The 22,766-nt window shown below is 33.4% G+C and overlaps 1 protein-coding gene across 3 annotated transcripts in view; it reads left to right on the top strand.

Annotated features, from left to right (window-relative positions):
• TRIQK (triple QxxK/R motif containing) overlaps nt 1-22,766 on the top strand; it is a 342,742-nt gene that overhangs the window by 66,006 nt on the left and 253,970 nt on the right. For all 3 annotated transcript variants that reach the window (XM_045050082.1, XM_006943299.4, XR_006592646.1), the window contains exon 5: nt 17,706-17,791. In XM_045050082.1, the coding sequence (XP_044906017.1) occupies nt 17,706-17,791 (86 nt within the window). The remainder of the gene's footprint in view (nt 1-17,705; nt 17,792-22,766) is intronic.

The following is a 22,766-nucleotide window of genomic DNA, read 5'->3' as shown; positions in this document are numbered from 1 at the left end:
GCCTATCATGTGAGCCAAAACTGTCAAGTGAACATAGGGTCTGTTCTGGATCACTGAACCTACTATCAGGAGTTGAACTTTTTAATTTTTTTAAGTTTATTTATTTATTTTGAGAGAGAGATAGAACGCAAGTGAGGGAGGGACAGAGGGAGAGGGAGAGAGGATCCCAAGCAGGCTCTGTGCTGTCAGTGCAGAGCCTGACATGGGGCTCCTCCTCATGAACCATGAGATCATTACCTGAGCCAAAACAAGAATAAGATGCCTTAACTAACTGAGCCAACCAGGTGCCCTTGAACTTTTTAATTTTAAATTTACTTTACTTTATTTTTTTTAATTCAATAAATGTGACATATAACATTGTATACGTTTAAGGTATACAATGTATTACTTTGATACATTTAGATATTATAATATGATTGCTGCTGTAGCAAAATTTATTACATATTTAAGGTATTACATTTTGGTCTATATTCATTATGTTGTGCACTCCATCTCTGTAGCTTATTTGTTGCTTGTTACAAGTTTGTACGCATAAACACCATCACTCCTTTCCTTCTCCCCAACCCATCCCCTGGTAATTACCATTTTACTGGGTTCTTTTACAGGTTTAACTTGTTTAGAGTCCACATATAAGTGATATCATACATTATTTGTCTTCTCTATCTGACTTATTTGGTTGAGCATAATGTGCTCAAGGTCCATCAGTGTTGTAGCAAATAGGAGGATATCTTTCTTCCTCCTAGATGAACAATATTCCATTGTATGTATGTACCACATTTTTTAATTCATGTATCCACTGATGGGCATTCAGGTTGTTTTCACTTCTTGGTTATTGTGAATAATGCTCTTATAAACATGGGAATGCATGTATGTCATTGAAATCATGTTTTCATTTCCCTTCCATATATAACCAGAAGTGGAATTTCTAGATCATTATGGTATATCAATTTTTAATTTTTGAGAACCCTCCATATTGTTATTCATAGTAGTTGGACCAATTTATGTTCCCACCAACAATGTATAAGAGCTTTCTTTTCACCATGGTTTTTCTTTTTATTATTATTACAACAGTGTTATTAACAGTGTAGTTAACATACAGTGTTATACTAGTTTCAGGTATACAATATAGTGATTCAGCAACTCCATATATTACTCAGTGCTCATCTGGATGAGTGTACTCTTAATTCCCTTCACAACATTCTTGCCAGCACCTGTTTTCTCTTGTCTTTTTGGTGATAACCATTCTAACAGGCATGAGGTGATATCACAAGGGTAGTTTGATTTGCATTTCCTTGATGATTAGTGATGTTGAACATTTTTTCATGTGTCTGTTGGCCATGTTGATGTCCTCTTGGAAAATTTTCTGTTTAGTTCTTCCCATTTTTTTAGTGGATTGTTTTTTTGTTATTAAGTTGGCTGAGTTCTTTACATATTTTGGATATTAACCTATTACCCAACATATGGTTTGCAAATTTTTCCTCCCATCCTGTAGTTTGTCATTTCATTTTGTTTCTTTTTCTGTGTAGAAGCTTTTGAGTTTAATGTAGACCCATTTGTTGGATTTTTGCTTTTGTTCTTTGTGGTTTTGGTATCATGTCACAAAAAAATCATCATCAAGGCCAATACTAACAAATATATTCCGTACATTTTCTTCGAGACTTTTATAGTATCAAGTCTTATGTTTAAGTCTTTGATGCATTTTGAGTAAACTTTTGTGAGTAGAGTAAGATAGGTGTCCCTTTGTGTGTGTGTGTGTGTGTGTGTGTGTGTGTGTGTGTGTGTGTTCTGCATGTGTTTCTCCAGTGTTCCCAGCACCATTTGTTGAAGAAACTATCCTTTCCCTATTGGGTATTCTTGGTTCCCTCCAATTATGGTCGAATATTAGTTGACTATATCTACTGAGATTTAATTTTGGGCTCTTTGTTCTGTTCTATTGGCTGATGTGTCTGTTTTTCCATACTGTTTTTATTACTGTGGCTTTATATACAGTTTGAAATCAAGAAGCATGATACCTATGTCTTTGTTCTTTTTCTCAGGACTGCTTTGGCTATTTAGGGGCTTTTGTGGTTCCACACAAATTGTAGGATTTTTTTCTTTTATTTCTGTGAAGACTGCCTTCAGTATTTTGATGAGAATTGCATTGAATCTGTAGATGGATTTAGGTAGTGTGGCCATTTTAACAATATTAATTCTTCTTTTTTATTTATTTTTTTAATGTTTATTTTTCACAGAGACAGAGACAGAGTGTGAGGGGGGAGGGGCAGAAAGAAAGGGTGATAGAATCCAAAGTAGGCTTTAGGCTCTGAGCTGTCAGCACAGAGCCCAATGTGAGGCTCGAACTCACAAACCGCAAGATCATGACCTGAGCCAAAGTCGGACGCTTAACCAATTGAGCCACCCAAGCATCCCAACAATATTCATTCTTCTGATCTATGCATGGGATATATTTCCATTTGTTTGTGTCTTCTTCAGTTTCTTTCAGCCAAATCTTGTAATTTTCATTGTATAGATCTTTCACTTCCTTGCATAAATGTATTCCTAAGTATTTTATTATTTTTTAAAAATGTTTATTGATTTTTGAGAGAGCACAAGTGGGAAAGGGGAAGAGAGAGGGGACTGAAGATCTGAAGTGGGCTCTATGCTGACAACAGTGAGCCTGATGTAGGGCTTGAACTTGCCAACTACGAGTTCATATCCTGAGTCAGAGTCAGATGTTCAGGCACCCACTATTTTATTGTTTTGATGCTATTGTGAATGTGATAGTTTTCCTTTTTTTCAGATGATTCATAGTTAACGTAAAGAGGTGCAGTTGAGGAGTGCCTGGGTGGCTCAGTCAGTTAAGCTTATGTCTCTTGATTTTGGCTCATGTCATGATCTCATGGTTGGTGAGATGGAGTGCCACATGGGGCTCTGCACTGACAGCCAGAATGTGCTTGAGATTCTCTCTCTCCCTCTCTCTCAGTCCCTCCCTCACTCATGTGCACACTCTCTTTTTAAAAATGAATAAACTTGAAAAAAAGAAATCCAATTAATTTCTGTATGTTGATTTTGTATCCTGACACTTAACTGAAATTGTTGATTCTATATATAAGATTATATTATAAACAGATAGAGCTTTACTTTTTCCTTTCCTGACTTGAATGTCTTTTATTTCTTTGTTGTCCCTAAGTCCACTAGCTAGGACTTCCATTACTATATTGAATAGGAGTTGTGATAATAGACATCCTTGTCTTATTCCTAATCTTAGAGGAAATAGTTTAAATTTTTCTTCCTTAAGGATAATGTTAGCTGTAGATTTGTCACATATGTCCTTTATTATGTAGAGGTAGGTACCTTCTATATCCAAACTGTTAGGGATTTTTGCCATCAAATGCTGTTATATTTTGTCAAATGGTTTTTCTGCATCTATTGAGATAATCATATGATTTTTATCCTTAATTTTATGGATGTGATGTATTACATTTATTGATTTCCATATTGAACCATCCTTGCATCCCAGGGATAAGCCCCACTTGGCCTTGGTGTATAATTCTTTCAATGAATACTTGAAGTCATTTTGCCAATATGTTATTGAGAATTTTTACATCTATTTTCATCAGGGATATTTATAATTTTCTTTTACTGTGGTATCCTTATCTTGTTTTGGTATCTAAGTAAATCTGGCTTCATAAAAAGAGTTTGGAAGAGTGTGAAAGAGTTTGATGAGAATTGGTGTTGATTCTTGAAATGTTTAGTAGAATTGTCCAGTGAAGCTGTTGGGTCTGAGTTTTCTGTGCTGGGAGTTTTTGATTACTGATTCAATCTCTGTGGTTATTATCAGTTTGTTCGTATTTTGTATTTCTTCCTGAGTTAGTGTTGGTAGGTTATGTGTTTCTAGAAATGTGTCCATTTCTTCTAGATTATGTAACTTGTTGGCAAATAATTGTTCATAGATGTTTCTTTCATTTATTTACTTTAATATAATTTACTGTCAAATTGTGCTCTTGGTTTTTGGGGTAGATTCCCATGGTTCATCACTTACATACAACACACAGTGCTCATCCCAAGTGTCTTCCTCAATGCCCATCACCCGTTTTCCCCTCTCCCGCACCCCTCCATCCACCCTCAGTTTGTTCTCTGTATTTATGAGTCTCTTGTGGTTTGCCTTCCTCCCTTTCTGTTTGTAACTATGTTTTCTCCTTCCCTTCTCCTATGATCTTCTGTTAAGTTTCTCAAGATCCACATATGAGTGAAAACATATGATATCTGTCCTTCTCTGACTGACTTATTTCATTCAGCATAATACCTTCCAGTTCCATCCACATTGCTGCAAATGGCATGATTTCATTCTTTCTCATTGCCAAGTAGTATACCATTGTATATATAAACCACATCTTTATCCATTCATCAGTTGATGACCATTGAGGCTCTTTCCATGATTTGGCTATTGTTGAAAGTGCTGCTGTAAACATTGGGGTACACGTGCCCCTATGCATCAGTGTTCCTGTATTCCTTGGATAAATACCTAGTAGTGCTATTGCTGGGTCGTTCTATTTTTAATTTTTTGAGGAACCTCCACATTGTTTTCCAGAGTGGCTGCACCAGTTTGCATTCCCACCAACAGTGTAAGAGGGTTCTCGTTTCTCCACATCCTCGCCAACATCTGTAGTCTGATTTGTTCATTTTAGCCTCTCTGACCGGTGTGAGGTGGTATCTCAGTATGGTTTTGATTTGTATTTTCCTGATAATGAGTAGATGTTTCTTTTATAATTCTGCAGTGTCAGTTGTAAAGTCTCCTCTTTCATTTCTAGTTTTATTTAAGTCTTCTCTCTTTTTTCTTAGTCTAGTTAAAAGTGTGTCAATTTTATCTTTATCATCTTTATCTTTATCTTTATCTTTATCTTTATCTTTATCTTTATCTTTATCTTTCCAAAGAACCAGCTTTTAATTTCGTTGATCTTTTCTATTGTTTTTCTGGTCTCTATTTCATTTGTTTCTGCTTTGATCTTTAGTATTTCCTTCCATCTGCTAACTTTAGGCTTTATTTGTTCTTTTTTTTTTTTTTTCTAATTTCTTATGGTGTAAAGTTAGGTTGTTTATTTGAGATCTTTTTAATTTCATACTTAATATGTGTGTTTACTGCTGTAAACTTTCCTCTCAGAACTGCTTTTGCTGCAGCCCACACTATTTGATTTGACACACTATTTGACTATTTGGTATGTTTTTTTTTCCATTTTTATTTGTTTTAATGTTTTATTTCTTTTTGATCTAATGGTTGTTTAGAAGTGTGTTGTTTAGTTTCCACATATTTATAGATCTAACTTTCTTTTTGTTGTTAATTTCTAGTTCAGTGAAGATGGTTGGTATTATGTCAGTCTTTTAAAATTTGCTAAGAATTGTTTTGTGGCATATCATACGATCCATGCTGGAGAATGTTCTATGTGCAGTTGAGAAGAATAAATATTTGGCTGCTATTGGATGGAATGTTCTGTATATGTCTATTAAGTCCATTTGTTATGAAGTATGGTTCGTTATAAAGTTTCTTTGTTGATTTTCTGCCAGGATGATCTATCCATTGCTGTATAATGGGGTATTGAAATCCCATGCATTTATTGTATTGTCCTTTATGTCTCCCTTAAAACCTATTACTATTTGCTTAATATATCTTGGTACTCAGATATACAAGGTTAGGAGCATATATATTTACAATTGTCATATCCTCTTGAGGTACTGACCTTTTCATCATTATATAATTACCTTCTTTGTGTCTTCTTACCTTTTTTGTCTTGGAGTGTATTTTGTCTGATATAAGTTTGGTTATACCCACCATTTTGGTTTCTGTTTGCTTGGAATATCATCTTCTGCCCTTTCACTTTGAACTGATGTGTTTCTTAGAGCTGAAATGAATCTCCTGCAGGCAGCATATGGTTGGGTCTTGTTTTTGTTGTTGTTGTTGTTGTTGTTGTTGTTTTAACTATTTAGCCACTTTGCCTTTTGACTGGTGAGTTCAGTCCCATTACCCTGTTACATTTAGATTGATTATTGGTAAGTAAGGATTTACAACTGTCATTTTATCTTTTGCCTTCCGGTTATTTTGTCTCCACTGTTTTCTTTTACCTTTTTTTTTTTTTTTTTTTTGCGTTTTTTAGTGGTTTTCTGGGATGATTCTCCTGTTTTTGTTTCATGTCTCTCTTCTAGATTTTTCCTTTGTGGTTACTACAAGGTTTGTATAAGACATTTGATGAATAAAATATATTTTTTTCCTGGTGATAGCAATTTATCTTCATTCTCTATAAAGTCTCTGTCATTTCATTCTTCCCCTTTTATATTTTTGATGTCACAAATGATCTCTTTTTATGCTGTGACTTTGTTACCAGTTTGTGTTAGCTGTATTTTTAATGTCCTTTTCCTTTAAACTTTAAGCTATTATTAATAGTTTAACATACTATTCTAAAGAATATTCTAATTCTGACTGCTTGTCACCTTAAAAAGAGTTTTGTGTACTTTTGTTCTTTCTTTACAGCTTGAAGTGCTTTTTTCAACATTTCTTGTAAGGCAGGTCTAGTGGCGGTGAACCTCCTCTCTTTCATTTGTCTGGGAAGGCCTTTATTTCTCCTTTATATGTGAAGGATCACTTTGGCAGATAAGATATTCTTGGCTGACAGTTTTTATATTTCAAATTTTTAAATATGTCATTCTACTATCTCCTGACCTGTGGAGTTTTTGCTGAGAAATGTACTCATAGTCTAATAGGCATTCCTTTGTGGGTTACTATCTTTTTTCCCCTGTCTTTAAAATTCTTTCTTTATCATTACTTTTAACACTTTTAGTGAAATATGTCTTGGAAATGGTCTTTTTGCATTGAGTAATAAGGCATTTAATAAGCTTCATGGAATTTTATCCAGTTCCTTCCCTGGATTTGGGAAGTTCTTAGATATTGAATTATAATTAAATTTACTTAATTAAATTCTCTGCCTTTTTTCTGTCCCTCTTCTCCTTCTGAAATAATCATTATTTAAAGTTGGCTTTTCTAATGGACCCTGAGACCTCTTATAGGATTTCTTTGCTTTTTAAAAATCTTCGTTTTCTTTCCTCTTCTGCCTGAATCATTTCTAGATGCCTATCTTCCACCTTGTGAATTCTCTCTTCCATTTGATCTGTTCTATTTCCAATGTATTCTAATGCATTCTTTATCTCATTTATTGAGTTCTTTACCTCCAGAATTTCTGTTTGGTTCTTATTTAGAATTCCAGTCACTTTGGTAAACTACTCCTTTGTCTGTTCATTTTATTCCTGAGAGCTTTATATTGCCTGAGTTTTCTTATAGCTCATTGAATGTCTTCATAACAGCTATTTTGAATTCTTTTATCCCTTAGATTGCAATATTCCATGTCTTTGGGTTCAGTTTCTGGAGAATTGTCATTTCCTTTTTGTCATATTGTATTACCATGATTTGATGAAAAGTTCCTACTTTTCACATTGAAAGTAATGTACACTTTTCTTATTTAGGTAAGGTTTTGTTTAATGTGATTCTGACAGGTTGGTAATTAGGAGCCTTCCTTTCACTTTCCAGAAGGTGGTGGTATAGCATAATTTTTTGGTTTATCTTACTCAAAATTGGGAGTCCAGGCATAAAAAAAAAAAAAAAAAAGAAAAGAAAACTGGCTGCAGAGGGGATGGTGCATATTTAGCACTTGGGGCTGTGGGTGTGCCCACAGCTCTTAGAGGGATCCATGATTGTGGGGGAAGGAGTCCCAGAGGTCTGTGGGTGATTCTTTTCCCTGAACCCTGAGACAGACAACAGGAGACACTTCCCTTCAGTTCTCTTTGTCTGCCTACTTCTCTTTCCTTTCCCTGCCCCCAGTTACTGTGGTCCCTTCTAAAAGAGAGCAATGGATTCCCCTAGCTACAGAACACTCAACTGGGCAGACCCCACTTGCCAACCACCTTCACCCTCCATCTCCTCTGCCAGAAAGGTTGTGCTGGCACATAGCCAGACCTACAGCAGCTTTCTCTGCAGCTGCCACCCCTGGTGCCACTGCGGCTCCCCTTGCTCCATGGCTTCCTCTGCTGTCCAGTCTGCCCACTTGTGGGTGTATTAATAGGTGGATTTTTTGAGTGTCCTGGTGTGTAGTGAAGAGGTGCTTTTCTTTGGTTATGGATGTCTGATTAGTTGCAAATGAAAGGGGAGTAAAAGGAATAACTCATGCTGCCATGATGCTGACCTCACTCTCAGATTTTTATTTTATTATCCATAAAGCTCTTTGACTTGAGAAACTTCAGTGACATTTCATGACTTTCTCCCTAAATTCATTTAAATATCTGGTCAAGTGACATCAAGTAATAATGTTAAGTGATGTTATCAAGGAGACCTTACCTGACCACTCTACCTGAAACACTGCATCTGTCCCTTTTATTTTCTTCCCCTTACTAACTTTATTTTTGTTTTTAGTGGTTTTTATCACTTGAGAAACTGAACGTGTTTTTGTTTGCTTATTATCTATCTTTTATTTATTTATTTTTAAAATGTTTATTTAGTTTTGAGAGAGAGAGAGAGAAAGCATGAGTGGGGAAGGGCAGAGAGAGAAGGAGACAGACGATCTAAAGAGGGCTCTGTGCTGACGACAGAGAGCCTAATGCAGGGCTCTAATTCATGAACCATGAGATCATGACCTGAGCCAAAGTTGGAAGCTTAACTGACTGAGCCACCCAGGTGCCCCTATCTATCTTTTAACAAGGATAATAGACAATTGGTCTGTTTTACTCACACTACTGTGTATTCAGTACCTAGAACACTGTTACATAGTAAGTGCTCAATAAATAATTTTAAAAGGTTTTTATTTTTAAGTAATTTCCATAGCCAATATGAGAGTTGAACTTATAACCCTGAGATCAAGAGTCACGTGCTCTACCAACTGGGCCAGCCAGTCACCCCTCAATAAAATAATTTTTAATGAATGAATGAAAAGGTTGGCTAAACATAAAATATTTCATATGTATTCCATAAAATGGAATATAAAAATCCTGGTGACCATAAGTGAACATTTTCAATTATGTTTAGTTAGACATAAGGTTAACTAAGAACACTTACAATCAGTGATAGGTTCTAATTTCACACTATATTCAGAGGTTCTGGCAATTCTATCTAGCAACTTTAGAAAATAATGACTCATGCAGTTAAGATTGTGGAAGCAGGTAAAAATAATAAAATACTATATATATTTTTTTCTTAGAGTTTTCTTGTTTCTTGATGGGCAATAATTAATAATCTGTTACTAGCTAGCCAAAAAAAACTTACTGCAGAGATTTCACTTTCTACTCAATAACTATGTGCACATACTTAGAGCAGTTTGGTAGTTAGTTGCTGATACTTGTTCAAAGAGCACTTTTATGCCACATTTTCCTATGTGAAAATGCAAATTTTAATATTTCTTAATTTTGAAATGTCCATTTTTCAGCATTAAATCCAGGTTCATTTTGAAAAAAAAAAAAAGAAAGCTAAAATCTATTACAGTATAAATACTAAAGCTCACACATCCTAAGTGTATTTCTGCCTTATGTAAGTTCTTATAAATCCAGGAATTCTCATAAATTTATTTTATTATTCCAAGTACATTATTTAAGTGTATCATTATCATATTTGAGGAAGGCTTTTCCACTTTATTCCCAAAAATGATCTTGAATTTTACATGCAACAAAAGTTTTATAATGAGTAATTCACATTGACAGAAATACACACTCTAGATTTGTTAAGAATCTCAGATTGATTTGAAGGAATTTTAACTCTCAGTGTCATGAATTTTAGATAAATTTTCTGTTTGGATTGGCAATCTTAACAATGCAATTATCTCAATGTATTTTCATTACTAAGAATTATGCATAATGGATAACAGAATCTGTATTCTTACTAGGCCATAAAAGCAATTTCCTGTATTATAGAATTTTCTACTAGAATATTAATTTCACAACTTTATTTGAAACATACAAAGGTGACATTTTATTACTATAAATATGTTTCATAAATTTAAGTTATATGCAGTTAACTTAGAGAAAATTAAAGAGAATGTTATGGCTGTTTTGATGATGGTCATTGAGATTGAGGATTGAGAATGGCATTTGTCTTCATGTATCAGTCTGAACATTATTTCTGTATTTCTAAACTTTGCTTTCATTACATAATATCAAGAAATTTCTATTAACATGAATAGTTGAAAATAATAACGTAACTTTTTAATAGTACAGATCTGGCAACTTCAGGGTAGTCTTCAATTAAATTGGTCACAAAACTGGAAAGAACAGTAGTAGGAAATCTTATTTCACTACTAAATTTTAGTAATATTATATAGATATTATGTAAGGACAAGTTGTAGTTTTTATCATGAATGAATATAAAGTTTCAGTAACAAGAGTATAATAATCCTTCTAACTATGCATGTACCTTTCACATTTTATTGCAAAACTATTAGGCTGTAATAAAAATGTGCATCAAATAGGGGCAACGATGTCTTTCCTGGCATTTGTAAGGAAAACACACCTATGCTACAGCAGTATATTCACTTTTATAATTCTTTGCTTACAGATATTTAACGTCCTAAATTAGTAGAAGTTCACTACATACATCTGCTTTCCTAACCTATGATACATGTCCAAGAAGTTCAAATATAAGCATAGCAAAGTCAAAAGATAGAAACTAAAGCTGGTAGAACTAGCACTACAAAGCACTATACTGCTTATTTCCATTATATAATAATATGAAATTTATTATATTGTGTACATTAAATTTTTGAAAATAATGTAGATTATGCTTATAAATAGGGAATTGAAGAAAATATTGATTTGAATTAGAATATAAAGTGTTAAGTATACATTTCATAACCTCTAGGACAGTTATTAAAATATACTAAAAGATATATCAAAATTATCATAATTTTTTTTTTCAGAGAGAGAGCACAAGTTAGGGAGAGGGACAGAAGGAGAGAGAGGGAATCTCAAGCAGGCTGTGTGCTTAGTGTAGAGCCTGATGCGAGGCTTGATCTCATGACTCTGGGATCATGACCTGAGCCAAAATTAAGAGGCAAACTCTCAACCAACTGAGCCACTTGGTGCCTCCAAATCATAATAACTTAAATAGAATGCTAAGAAACGTTTAAATAATTCAAAAAAAGGGCAAGAAAAGTGAAACAGGAACAAGTCAAAGGGAACAAAAAAAGAAAGCAATAATAAAATAGTAGACTGAAATAAAAACATATTAATAGTTTAATTAAATGTTAATGGTCTAAGCATACCAATTAAAGGACAGTAGATTTTCAGGTTGACATTTTATAAAATGACCTAAATGTAGGCTGTGTAAAAGAAATTAACATCAAATATAATGACATTGGAAGTAAATGGATGGAAAGGAAGCACTTCTTGAATAGAAAGTATCTCAAAAGTCTGCCCCTCTGTGAAAACAATAAGAACAATGCAAAAAAAAAGTCAAAATCAACTTTTTCTGAAATCTGGAAATTAATGAAACTCTTACAGTAGTCCAAGGAATGTTTATTCCAGAAAAATAGCTGAATCTCAGTAAGAACATTAGACTTTGTTGGGTTTTAACTGGCTTTACTTCCATCTTTCTGTCCTCAACCTTGCAACTATAGTAGTTGTGAAAAAGAGCATCCTGAAGGTACTGGAGGAGGCAGAATGGGTTTGGAGCTATGCCACACTCCATTCTCAGAGAGTTGTCCATATTTGACCTGTTAACTCACTGAAAAGCCTCATTATCAAAACTTGTCCTTATTTGACTGGACTTAGAGCTCACTCTGCGAAGAGCTCTCTCCCACCTTTTAACAAATAGAGTCAGTGGCAAGTTTTTTTTAACATCACAACTACTTGAAGCAGCATTACTACTTGGGACTAGCAGAAGGTCCTTCTAAAACTATAAAAAACTGGGCAAAGAGATGTCAATAGTCTTTAAAAATCTCCAACATAGATTTCTGGGAATCTAGAAAGCCACAAGCCTGTGCAGGGCTATGCCATGTCCAATAAAGACTTGAAAAGACTATAATATTTCTCATCTATTGCTGACCTTGAGAAAGCTAGCAGGAAGTAAAGGCTATGGCAGAACTGTAAACTCCTGTCAGAGCTGGAAAATGTATACCAACACACACACACACACACACACACACACACACACACACACACACACCACAGAGCCCCAGCAAAAGTGGAAGACCTACTGATTCAAGATATTTAAGAAAATATTTGTCTAGTCTTTAGGTGAACATTAAGCTAAGTGGCTACATGAGACAAGAATACAGACTTTACATAATGAGACCAAAAGTGTCACTAAGAAAACAAATGCTAAAAACAACAAAAGAAAAGCAAACAGCAGCAACAATATCATAGGGGATATATGATTTGTAGAACTGCCACATTACTTTATTTGGTATGTCCAGTTTTCTACAAAGATTATAAAATGGACAAGGAATCAGCAAAATGTGCTCCATACACAGAAAAAGAATAGAAATTGTCTCTAAGAAAGATCATACCTTGGACTTATTTTTTTTCAAGTTTATTTATTTATTTTTCTAGAGAGAGTGGGTGGGGGAGGGACAGAGAGAGAGGGAGAGAGAATCCCAAGCAGGCTCCTCACTGGCAGCACAGAGCTTGATGGAGGGCTTGATCTCATGAGCCATGAGATCATGATCTGAGCTGAAACCAAGAGTCGGATGCTTAACTGACTGAGCCACTCAGGGGTCCCATATCTTGGATTTAATTGAACAGAGTCTTTAAGTCAGCTGTTTGAAATATGTTCAGAAACTGAAGAAAATCATGTCCAAAGAATTGAAATATGAGAATGATGCCTCACCAAATAAAGCATCTTATTATAGAAATGTAAGTTATGTATACTTTAAAAAAAAAACAAATAGATTTTCTTGACTTGAAAAATACAATAATTACAAAAATTTTGCCAAGGGACTTCACAGCAGATGTGAACTAGCAGAAGAAATCAGGGAACATGAAGAGAAGCTAATTGAGATTATCCTTTCTGAGAAACGTGAAAAGAGTGAATGAAGAATGACAAAAAATGAACAGAGACCTGTGGGACACCATCCATAATACCAATCTATGTATAATAATAATTCTACAATGAAAGGAGGGAGAAAAATGTTCAGAAAGGATATTGAAAAAAATAATACCCCAAAACTTCCCTAATTTGATGAAAAACTTTAATTTTTTTTTAATCCAAGAGCTTTAATAAATTTCAGGTAGGATAAACTAAAGGGATCCACACTGGGCCACATTATAGTCAAACTGTTGAAAGTCAAACATAAAGAGTGAATCTTGAAAACAGCAGAGAAAAGTAACAAACACATGACATATGATGTACTGAAAGCAATAGACTGCCAAACAAGAATTCTATATCTAGCACAGCTATCCTTCAAAAACAGGAGAAATTAAGATGTTTTTGGATAAATAAAACCAGATGATTTGTTAATAGCACACCTGCCCTGCAAGGAAACACTACAGGGAGTCCTGTAGGCTGGAAGAAAGTATACAAGACAGTAAATTTGAATCCACGTCCATAAACAAACAACAAAACCAAAACTAACACCAGTAAAGGTAACAGCATAGATAAATATACTAGATGACTACGTATAGTTTTTGTATGTAACTTTTTTTCTTCTCCTTGCTAATTTATGAGATGCTGCTAAAGCAGTACTAGGATGGTAATTTATACCTGTTAACCAGTATGTTTATAAAGAAGAAAACAGTAACCTAACTTTCTGCTTAAACAAGTTAGAATATGAAGAGCAAAATAATCCCAAAGCAACCTGAAGGAAAGAAATAATAAGGATTAAAATGGAAATAACATACAGAAGAGAAAAACAATAGAAAAAATCAGGAAAATCAAAAGTTTATTATTTAAAAAGATCAACACAATTGAAAAACCTTTAGTTTTAGTTACACTATCTACAAAAAAAAAGAACACTCAAATTACTAATATCATTAATGATATTAGTATGTTACTATCAACCTTATGGATATAAAATGGATTATAAAGGAATACTATAAACAGTTGTATGCTAAAAATAGATAACCTGGTGAAACAATACTAATACTACTTCTGATGCAAATCTACCAGACTCTGATCATTGCTAGTGGGAATGTGAAACAATATAGCCACTCTGGAAAATGGCGTGGCAGTTTTTTACAAAGTTAAAATATAGACTTGCCATATGACTCAGCAGTCCTACTCTAGATGAATTGAAAGAAAACTTGTGTTCATATAAAAACCCGTACACCTGTGTTTATAGGTATCTCTTGTAGTATTTGCTAAATACTAGACATAACCCAAATGCACTTTAGTGAGTGAATGGATAAACAAACTCTGGTACCTTCACATAGTGGAATGCTAGTCAGCAATAGAGAAGAATGAATTGGTGATACATACAACTTAGGTGAAACTTAACGGACTTACGCTGAATAAAAGAAGCCATTGCCATATTATTGAAAAGACAGCTATAGAAATGGACAGTAGAACAAGGGTTGCCAGGAACTATGGGTAGGAGGAGGGATGGATATAAAAGGACAGCACAGGGAGTTTTTTGGAATGGGAGAACTATTCTGTACCCCGATTATGGTAGTAATTACATGAATCTGTACAGAAGCATTAAAAGTCATAGAACTGTACACCAAAAGGAAAAAAGCCAATTTCGCTGTATGTTAATTTAAAAATAAAATATAATAAATAGTATTATAGGATTATATCGGAGAGAGGAAGCATAAATCACTCAATCAGGAAGCTTGCGGATAGAGAGAAAAAGCTTTTGTTAACCTAACTATGCCATAGGAAACGAAAATACAGAAACGTGATGAATGGTGCCATTGAACAGAGAAATTAGATAATTGAGGTCCCAGATGAGCTTCATAGTCTTAAATTATCCAGGTTTCCTTTCATATAAAATGTAATGAGCAGAGGTGCCTTGGTGGCTTGGTCGGTTTAGTGTCCAGCCTCTGCTCAGATCATGATATCCTGGTTCGTGAGTTCAAGCCCTGTATTGAGCTTGCTGCTGTCAGCACAGAGCCAGCTTCGGATCCTCTGTCCCCCTCTCTCTCTCAGCCCTTCCACCACTCCCACTCTCTCTCTCTCTCTCTCTCTCTCTCTCTCTCTCTCTCAAAAGGAAATAAACATTAAAAAATAAATAAATTAAATGTAATGAGCAATTGCCAAACAGCTATTTTGGTTACTGCATTATTGATATAACCAAAATCAGACCTGTGTCCAAGAAGCCATATACATATAAAATCTATGTTATTATATATAAATTATATATGTATGTGCAGGTGTGTGTGTGTATTTTTTCTAAGTTAAATACTCAGGAGGCAGGGGCTTCTGTATTTTACATTTTTTAATAATCCTGTGGTCATAGGTATCTTTCTTGAAGCCATAAAAAATTTAAATGTTGAAAACCTCTTTGGGTATAATAGAAATATCTAGTTTTGGTTATAAAGAACTTGACGAAGTCCCCTGTAAACGTTTTCACTTCGTAGACTGAAACTTCATTCTTCAATCTATACTTTTGGACATCATAGTCAGCAAGCAGAATGCTAAATTAATGACAGATGCACTATTTGGAGAAGTACCAGGTGTAAATAATTTTTAAAACCATCTATTTATTATAAATACATTTTCAAATGTTCCTATCAAATTTAATATAAATCTAGAGGTATTATTCTCTAAGAGATTACAGGAGCTGAATTGAAATGGAACACATTTAACCAAGAAGTTATACAACAAGTGAAGTCGGGCGATAAATCCCCACTCTAACGTTGACTCTTAGGTATGTATGTGAATCTGTTTTATGACAGACACATCATCCAGAGTAAAACATATGTGTATGAAAAACATTTGGGTGAAGACAATCCTTTTTTAATTTTTCCCCCTTGCACCCGAAGATTATTATAGACCATATATAAAACAATAAATGACTTTTTGGCCTCAAATCTGTCATCTTCCAATTTCTCTTTTGATTCTTCTTATAAATTTGTTTTGTAACCCTGAGTGGAAGCATTTGATGTGTCACCATTTTCATTGTTCTGAACTGTTTATATCTCAGCAGGAGTAATGACATGAATAGTTTGACTGTTCAGATGTGAAATCAGAGTGAACACTTGTCAACGCTTTTTCAACAAAATTAAATGTTGCTAATTTAAAATGGGTCAGAGTAATATTTTTCTGTATTTTATTCATTCTATAATTTAAATTTAGATCATTTGATGTACATTTTTACAATTGGCTCATTTCTGGATCATTAAACCTTATCATCAAATAATATTTATTAAGCTTCTGCATGTTCATAGATCCAGAATGACTGCTATATGATAGCAGTTAAGAAAATAACATACACTGACTCTTTTTTAAAAAAAAAGAAACACATAGCTCTTCAGCTAAAGAAACACTTGTATGTATCTAATGAACACAAATAGAGCGTTTTTTTCATTACTCCCATCCATATGACTCACTTCTTCCTGCCATTTCTAATTCTAAAAATCTATATGGAATTTTAAGGGCACTTTTGGATCATTAGCAAATACATTAATATTTGCACATAATTTTTTATAATATACTATTGTGTAGATGAACTGCTTTCAGATTTATTTCAGTGTGGGGAAGATGTGGAAACTAAAGTTAGAAGTTGTATTACTTACATAAAGGAGATACAGGGGAAAGATTTGGAAAGAAACCAGTCATGAAGGAAAAGGAGTAAGATGGAAACAAGGCAAACTAAGGAGAATGTAAAAGAGAGATTATATGGTCATATGCTAACTCCCATAGAGTGACAGATTGTATTTGAGACCCATTGACCCAGTTCTTAATTAAAAGTTTGGTTAACAAAATAGTGTATTATTCTAATGAATGCTTTTGTTAGTGTTGTTTGTTGTTGTTGTTAAATCTATTTTCTTCACAGGTTATGTAACTCATTAGTTACATACAGGTTACACACAAACTCAGTTTTGTTATTCATTAGTGGTGACATCAAATGATATACAAAAAAGGAAGTTTGGTGATACTAACTTAATTTTTATTCATCTTTGGTAATGAAGTGTGGTAAAGGAGATTGAAACTATTATCTGAATGTAGCTAACCTACATATTTATCTAGCAGTATTTATTTTGTCCTCTATTAAGAACAAACAAAAGTTAAATATGCATTTTTCTAATGAACTCAGTGACTAAAAGTTAAGTACTTACAGATTCTTTCTTAGTTTCTTATTCACAGAAAACTTGAGGATATTCCTCAAATTGATTATTTGGAAACTTAATATATCATTAATAAAATAATTTGTAATGAGCTCTTATTCTTCATTTAGGAAAATAAAGTTAGCTTTACCTATTAATGGGACCTTATGTATACTCATTTGCCCATTTGTTCTTAAATGCTTCCAAAAGGCTTACTGTCTTTACTTTAAACATCTTACTCTCTCAAATAAGTTTTTATCTTTTTAGCTCTTCACTGCACACCAAATCAAAGATGTCTGTTGACTCTTCTTCCTTTAAAATCAAGGGAGGAGGAGAGGTTGACCTTAGGGTGACAAGTTTATGGCTTCCATAACTGGGAGCTACTTTTCAACTCCGTGTCCCAGGTTTACTGTATTTAAACATTCTTGGACATTTCAGATGGCTGTTAAACTTGAATTATATATAAGCATAACTCATTGCCTGAAATTATTTCTTTTTAGGTAAACAAGATTATAAAAAAACCAAACCTATTTTACGAGCAACCAAATTAAAAGCAGAAGCAAAGAAAACAGCAATAGGCATAAAGGTACCTGTATTTGGTAACTTTAAAGTTTGATATATGCATGCCATTTCATTTTCTAAAACTGGATTGCATGAATGTTGAATTCTAAATGTTTTATGACATTTCAAAATCAAAGTCGAATGCCAGAATTGAAGGTTTTTATAAAGAATTTGCTTAATGGGAAACATCATTCCAATTCTGAGACTTGACTTGGTCTTAAAATAAAACACAATGTCGCATAAGGGAACCAGTTATACTTAAAGTTGAAATTTATTTTTTCCTCTAGCTACTGTGTATATTGTTCAAACAGTTCAGTGATTTATGTGGCCTGAATAAAAAAATTTCTTTCATTTTCAATAAGTTTACTTTTATGGTTATTGAAATTTTAGTTATAATTATATATACTTAGATCATTCATGTGTGTAATTTTACTCTGTGCATTACTGTTGTTGCCAGTACTCTCTATTATAAAATTCTAATGATGTCCCCAAACTTGTTCTTTTAGAAAATCAGTGTTTTAACTGCTTAAGAGGGATAAATGCATCTGAGAATGATGTTAGCAGATACTAATCCAATGTGTTAGCACAATGAAGTTCAACAAAATTACATGTACATTATTACTCATGTCCATTTTTTGCCAAATATTTAGAGGTTAATCAAACTGTAAATACAAAAATTAACTTGACAGTTGTGCTGTCAAATGTGCAAAATTAAAGTGACTAGTATATATACTTTATTTAAATATTAAAATGTTAAAAAGAGATTTTGGTTTTATCTGGCAGATGAAAAATCAATTTTTCTAAGTTATAGCTTATAGCAAATGCCAAGGTATTACTACCAAGCCGTAACAGCTGTTGAACTGCCAGATGATATATTTGGTTGTCTTCCAGAATTTGCTATTATGATCACGAAACACTGCCTTCTTTTTACTCCTGATTGCTGATTTTGATCAAGCATTGCCGTGTGATACGGTATGTTTTCACAACAACAATCTCAGTTAGTGCTGTTGTGTCAGTTTTTAATGAAAAAAAGTGAATTGCCTTTTTGTTTAAAAGAGAGATGATTAATCTTTTGGAGTTTTCTTCTAATTTCACATGAAATTTTATTCATCTGTAAAATTATTTCTGTGACATCACCTTTCTAAAAGTAATACCTGGGTTTGTTTTGTTTTTGTTTTGTGGGTTTTTTTGTTTGTTTGTTTTGTTTTGTTTTGTTTTGTTTTACAATTAGTTACCTGATGGTTGTCTCTTGTAGTGAGAGCATTATTTGTCATTTTCCACCAAGGCACTTATGTCCCTCACTTTTATCTCTCACAATGCAGTGTTTTGGTTTCTTTTGTTTTGTTTTGTTTTGTTTTGTTTTGTTTTGTTTTGTTTTGAAGAAAGATAATGGTGTAGCAAAATCCACTTGTGGCACAATATAATGAGCAACTACAAATTCGAATTTGAGATATAGTGCAACCACTCATTTACTAATATATGCACATCCTCTTTTGTTTCTTCTTATAGTTTTTGTTATTATTTCAATTTGAGGGAATGACTTTAGTATGAGATAAATCTACCTTACAGCACAATTATCTAATATCTTTTTATAAACCATGTAGAATATAAGCAAATTCTTTTTATGAGAAAAAAATTTTTCTGATTTCATTTATGATTTAAAGTATGTACAAAAGAACTTCTAACTGACATCAGAACATAGCTCCTTTTCAATAAGCTAGCATATCATTTTGATTTGTAAACCTTTGGTAAACAAAACCCTTAACTTTAAGCATTGTTTACTTTGCTTGAAAAATTATTTGAAGAGCCCATTAAAATGATATGAAACTTTTTAGAATCAGAACCATGGAGGTGTTTTACATTTCAGATCTGGCATACTAATTAGTTTGCCCTGTCAAAGTTTGATTGCCTTGTCATTTTAGCATAGGATTTTAAATAACGAAGTTTCTTTCAGCAATTGCCATTTAATGCTGTTTAATTTCCCCAGTGAGTGATTTTATCCATATTGATAATGTCAGAGAAGCAACTAAGGACTAATGAACATCAAACATGTTTGACTCTTATCTCGTTGATATAGGATGACCATAATAGTACAATATTTTATCACTTTACTACTTATTTTTAGAATGAATCCTAGTTAGGCTCTTAAAATAATTTAAATCTATAGAAAATATGAACAGATGCATGGAATAGAAAAATAACAGCACTATCAACACTGAACACAGAATAAAGAGCCCTAGGATCACATTCTTCTTGCCTTTTACTGTTACCATCGTCTCGCCAGTCTGAGCTGGCATATTTGCAAAATGGTGAATATACCATTCCCTCACAGGGATGTCAGGAGAGTTGAATAACACAATGAGAGCACTTAACATTGAACCTAGTGCACAGAATTCACTTGTGAATGGTTAGCTGATGGAGAAGATATTTCTCTGAATTAGCCATTACTGGTTTGTACAAATAAGACTTCCCTTGGGTGTTTGTCATTGGCCTTCAGATCCCCTGCTTCAACTAAGTCTGTATTGTGTCATTATATTATATATTATAAAATGTTCTCGGTTTTGCTTTGGAGATACCAAGATTACTGTTATAAAGTTTTCAAAGTATTGCATCATTTTAATATACTTTATGTATAGATTATATAAATCTTACTCAACCCTTCATTATTTATTTAGAAATGCTGTAAGTATTACAGTGTTGTAGAACCTGTAAGAAAGAAAGATGAGTAAGACAGGAGATTTCCTTACCATATAAAATCAACAGTATTGATTGAGAAAACTGGGACCAGCGATATAAAGAACTACACAATGTAGTCTTTATGCTCAAAGACTTTTAGCACTTTTTTGTAAATGTATGTTTGGTGACAGAAAATGTTTTGAGAGACCAGTAATGATTTAGAATAAGATGTGACTGTTACTGTGTCAAAATCTAGAATTAATTTCTTTTTAGAAGCTGTTTTATTTCCTATGTCTTACCAATGTTAACAAAATGTTATAATTTATGACCCAGTATGAAATGAGTGCCACCTAAAAAATATTTGTACAACTAATATTTGCTATTTGGTTGATGTTCAGTTAGATTATTTTTCAAGAACTACAACATGACTAAAATTTTTTAGAGTGTAAATACCCATGTTTTCTTGTATTTAGGAGGAAAAAGATAATTTATATGTGTTTGTTAATTTGTTTAAATGGCTTATTTGAAAGGTATAATCATAATAAAAGAATAAGGATCAAAAATGTAATTTATCTGTTATACAAATAAAATATTCGAGTGTCAACCATATCCTGCGAACAACCTCTTGGGATGAGCCATCTGGAAATGTTAGTTTTTTGTTGTGTTTTGTTTTGTTTTGTTGGTTATTTCTGATGTAAAACTAAAAATGGCCAGGAGGTGGGGGGTCATAAATGCCTACAGGTCTGTAAGTTATGGTTAGTGTCACCAGCACCCTGAAAGCAGTATTTTCAAATTTTACCATTGTTTTAACCCTTTACACATCCAGTCCCCACAATGCTCATATACTCAACAGAATAGGGACATTAAAAAAAAAAAATGAGTCAATTCCTCTCCATTCCTAGCCCAACCTCCTGCCCCATATATTCAATAGAATTAATTGAATTAATGGATCCTCTGAAGTTGTATTCTATGAATGTTCTCTGCTTTCTACCCTTAAAACCCTTTTTCATGCCTCGGGATAGTCTGAAAATGTATAGTGTAGATGATAAAGAGTTGTTTGAAGGGACAAGGAGCAGTTGAAAAGCAGCAATTAGAGGTGATTATCAAATGAGATGGAGATGATGGCCTCCAATCAAGAGTAAAAACTACATTCTCGCTTTAAGCTTGTGCGGACGGTGACTGCTGTTGGACAATTTTGTTGTCCACTATACAGAACAGATGGAGTTTGCAGTTGTGTGTCACTTGTTTATTACAGCCTCTTAAAATTAGTAGCTGTGTAACCAGATGGGTCTGGGAGCACAGCTGTGGGTATAAGAATATAAATGAAACCTGTCTGATGCCGCCATGCCCTTTCGAGATGCCAGTGTTCCAACAGCAACAAAGAAAAACTCACTTTCATTTGACATTATATTGATGTATCAGATTTAAAAAAAATCAAATCTTACAAAAACAGTTGACACTGACTCTGTCAACTCCATGATTCTCATCAATTGCTTATTTTCATAGTTTGGAAATCTAAATCAACGTAACTTTGAAGCTAAATATCTGTATAAAGCACCCATTTGTAATTTCAACATCCAGGTAAAAATTTCGTGTTTATTCTAAATCAAATTCATTTTAATGTTTTTAAAGTTTATTAGGGGGTGTATGTTGAATTATTAATTGTACATTCTGATGAAATGTAAAATATATTCATGTAAATGCAAATAAACTGCTTCTCCATAAAACAATGCCAGGAATGGGTGTGATACACAACTGAAAATGAGAAAGGCATATTAGGCTCTTTAGGGTATGAAACTGGCATTAGTTGCTCTTTTTTCTCTTTTTAGCTAAATGATATGTTAATATTGAGAACATTTCTTAATGGTGTGTGTGTGTATACAACATAGTACATGCCATATATTTCATTCTACATGAAGTTTATAGACTTTTTAAGAGATAATGGGATTTTTGCCATAATACATACAGTAAATTTTTGACCTCCATTTTAATTAACTAATATGACCCACACCAAATCACCAGATGAAATATTCAGGATCACCCTTCACAGTTCTGATAAATTGCACCGTGTCATCCTCCATGAGCTAAAAGTACTGTTTTGTTTCCCCACATTATAAACTATAGGATTTAGAGTTTAAAAATTAGAGTTTCAACAAAATAATATTTAATAAAGATTTGCAGAGACATTAGTTAGAAACTGGTTGTAATAGGAGTTTCTTCCCATTAGAAAAAGAAAGATAGATGTTTTAAAAATCTGTGTCCAAAAGCTATAACTAATAACAAATGTATTGAAGCAGTAAATAAAATTAGGCCTACTCCACTAG

This window comes from Felis catus, chromosome F2, assembly GCF_018350175.1.
Source record: "Felis catus isolate Fca126 chromosome F2, F.catus_Fca126_mat1.0, whole genome shotgun sequence".
NCBI classification, from domain to species: domain Eukaryota; kingdom Metazoa; phylum Chordata; class Mammalia; order Carnivora; family Felidae; genus Felis; species Felis catus.
Note: the sequence above shows the minus strand (reverse complement) of the source record. Positions and strands in the feature narration are given on the sequence as shown.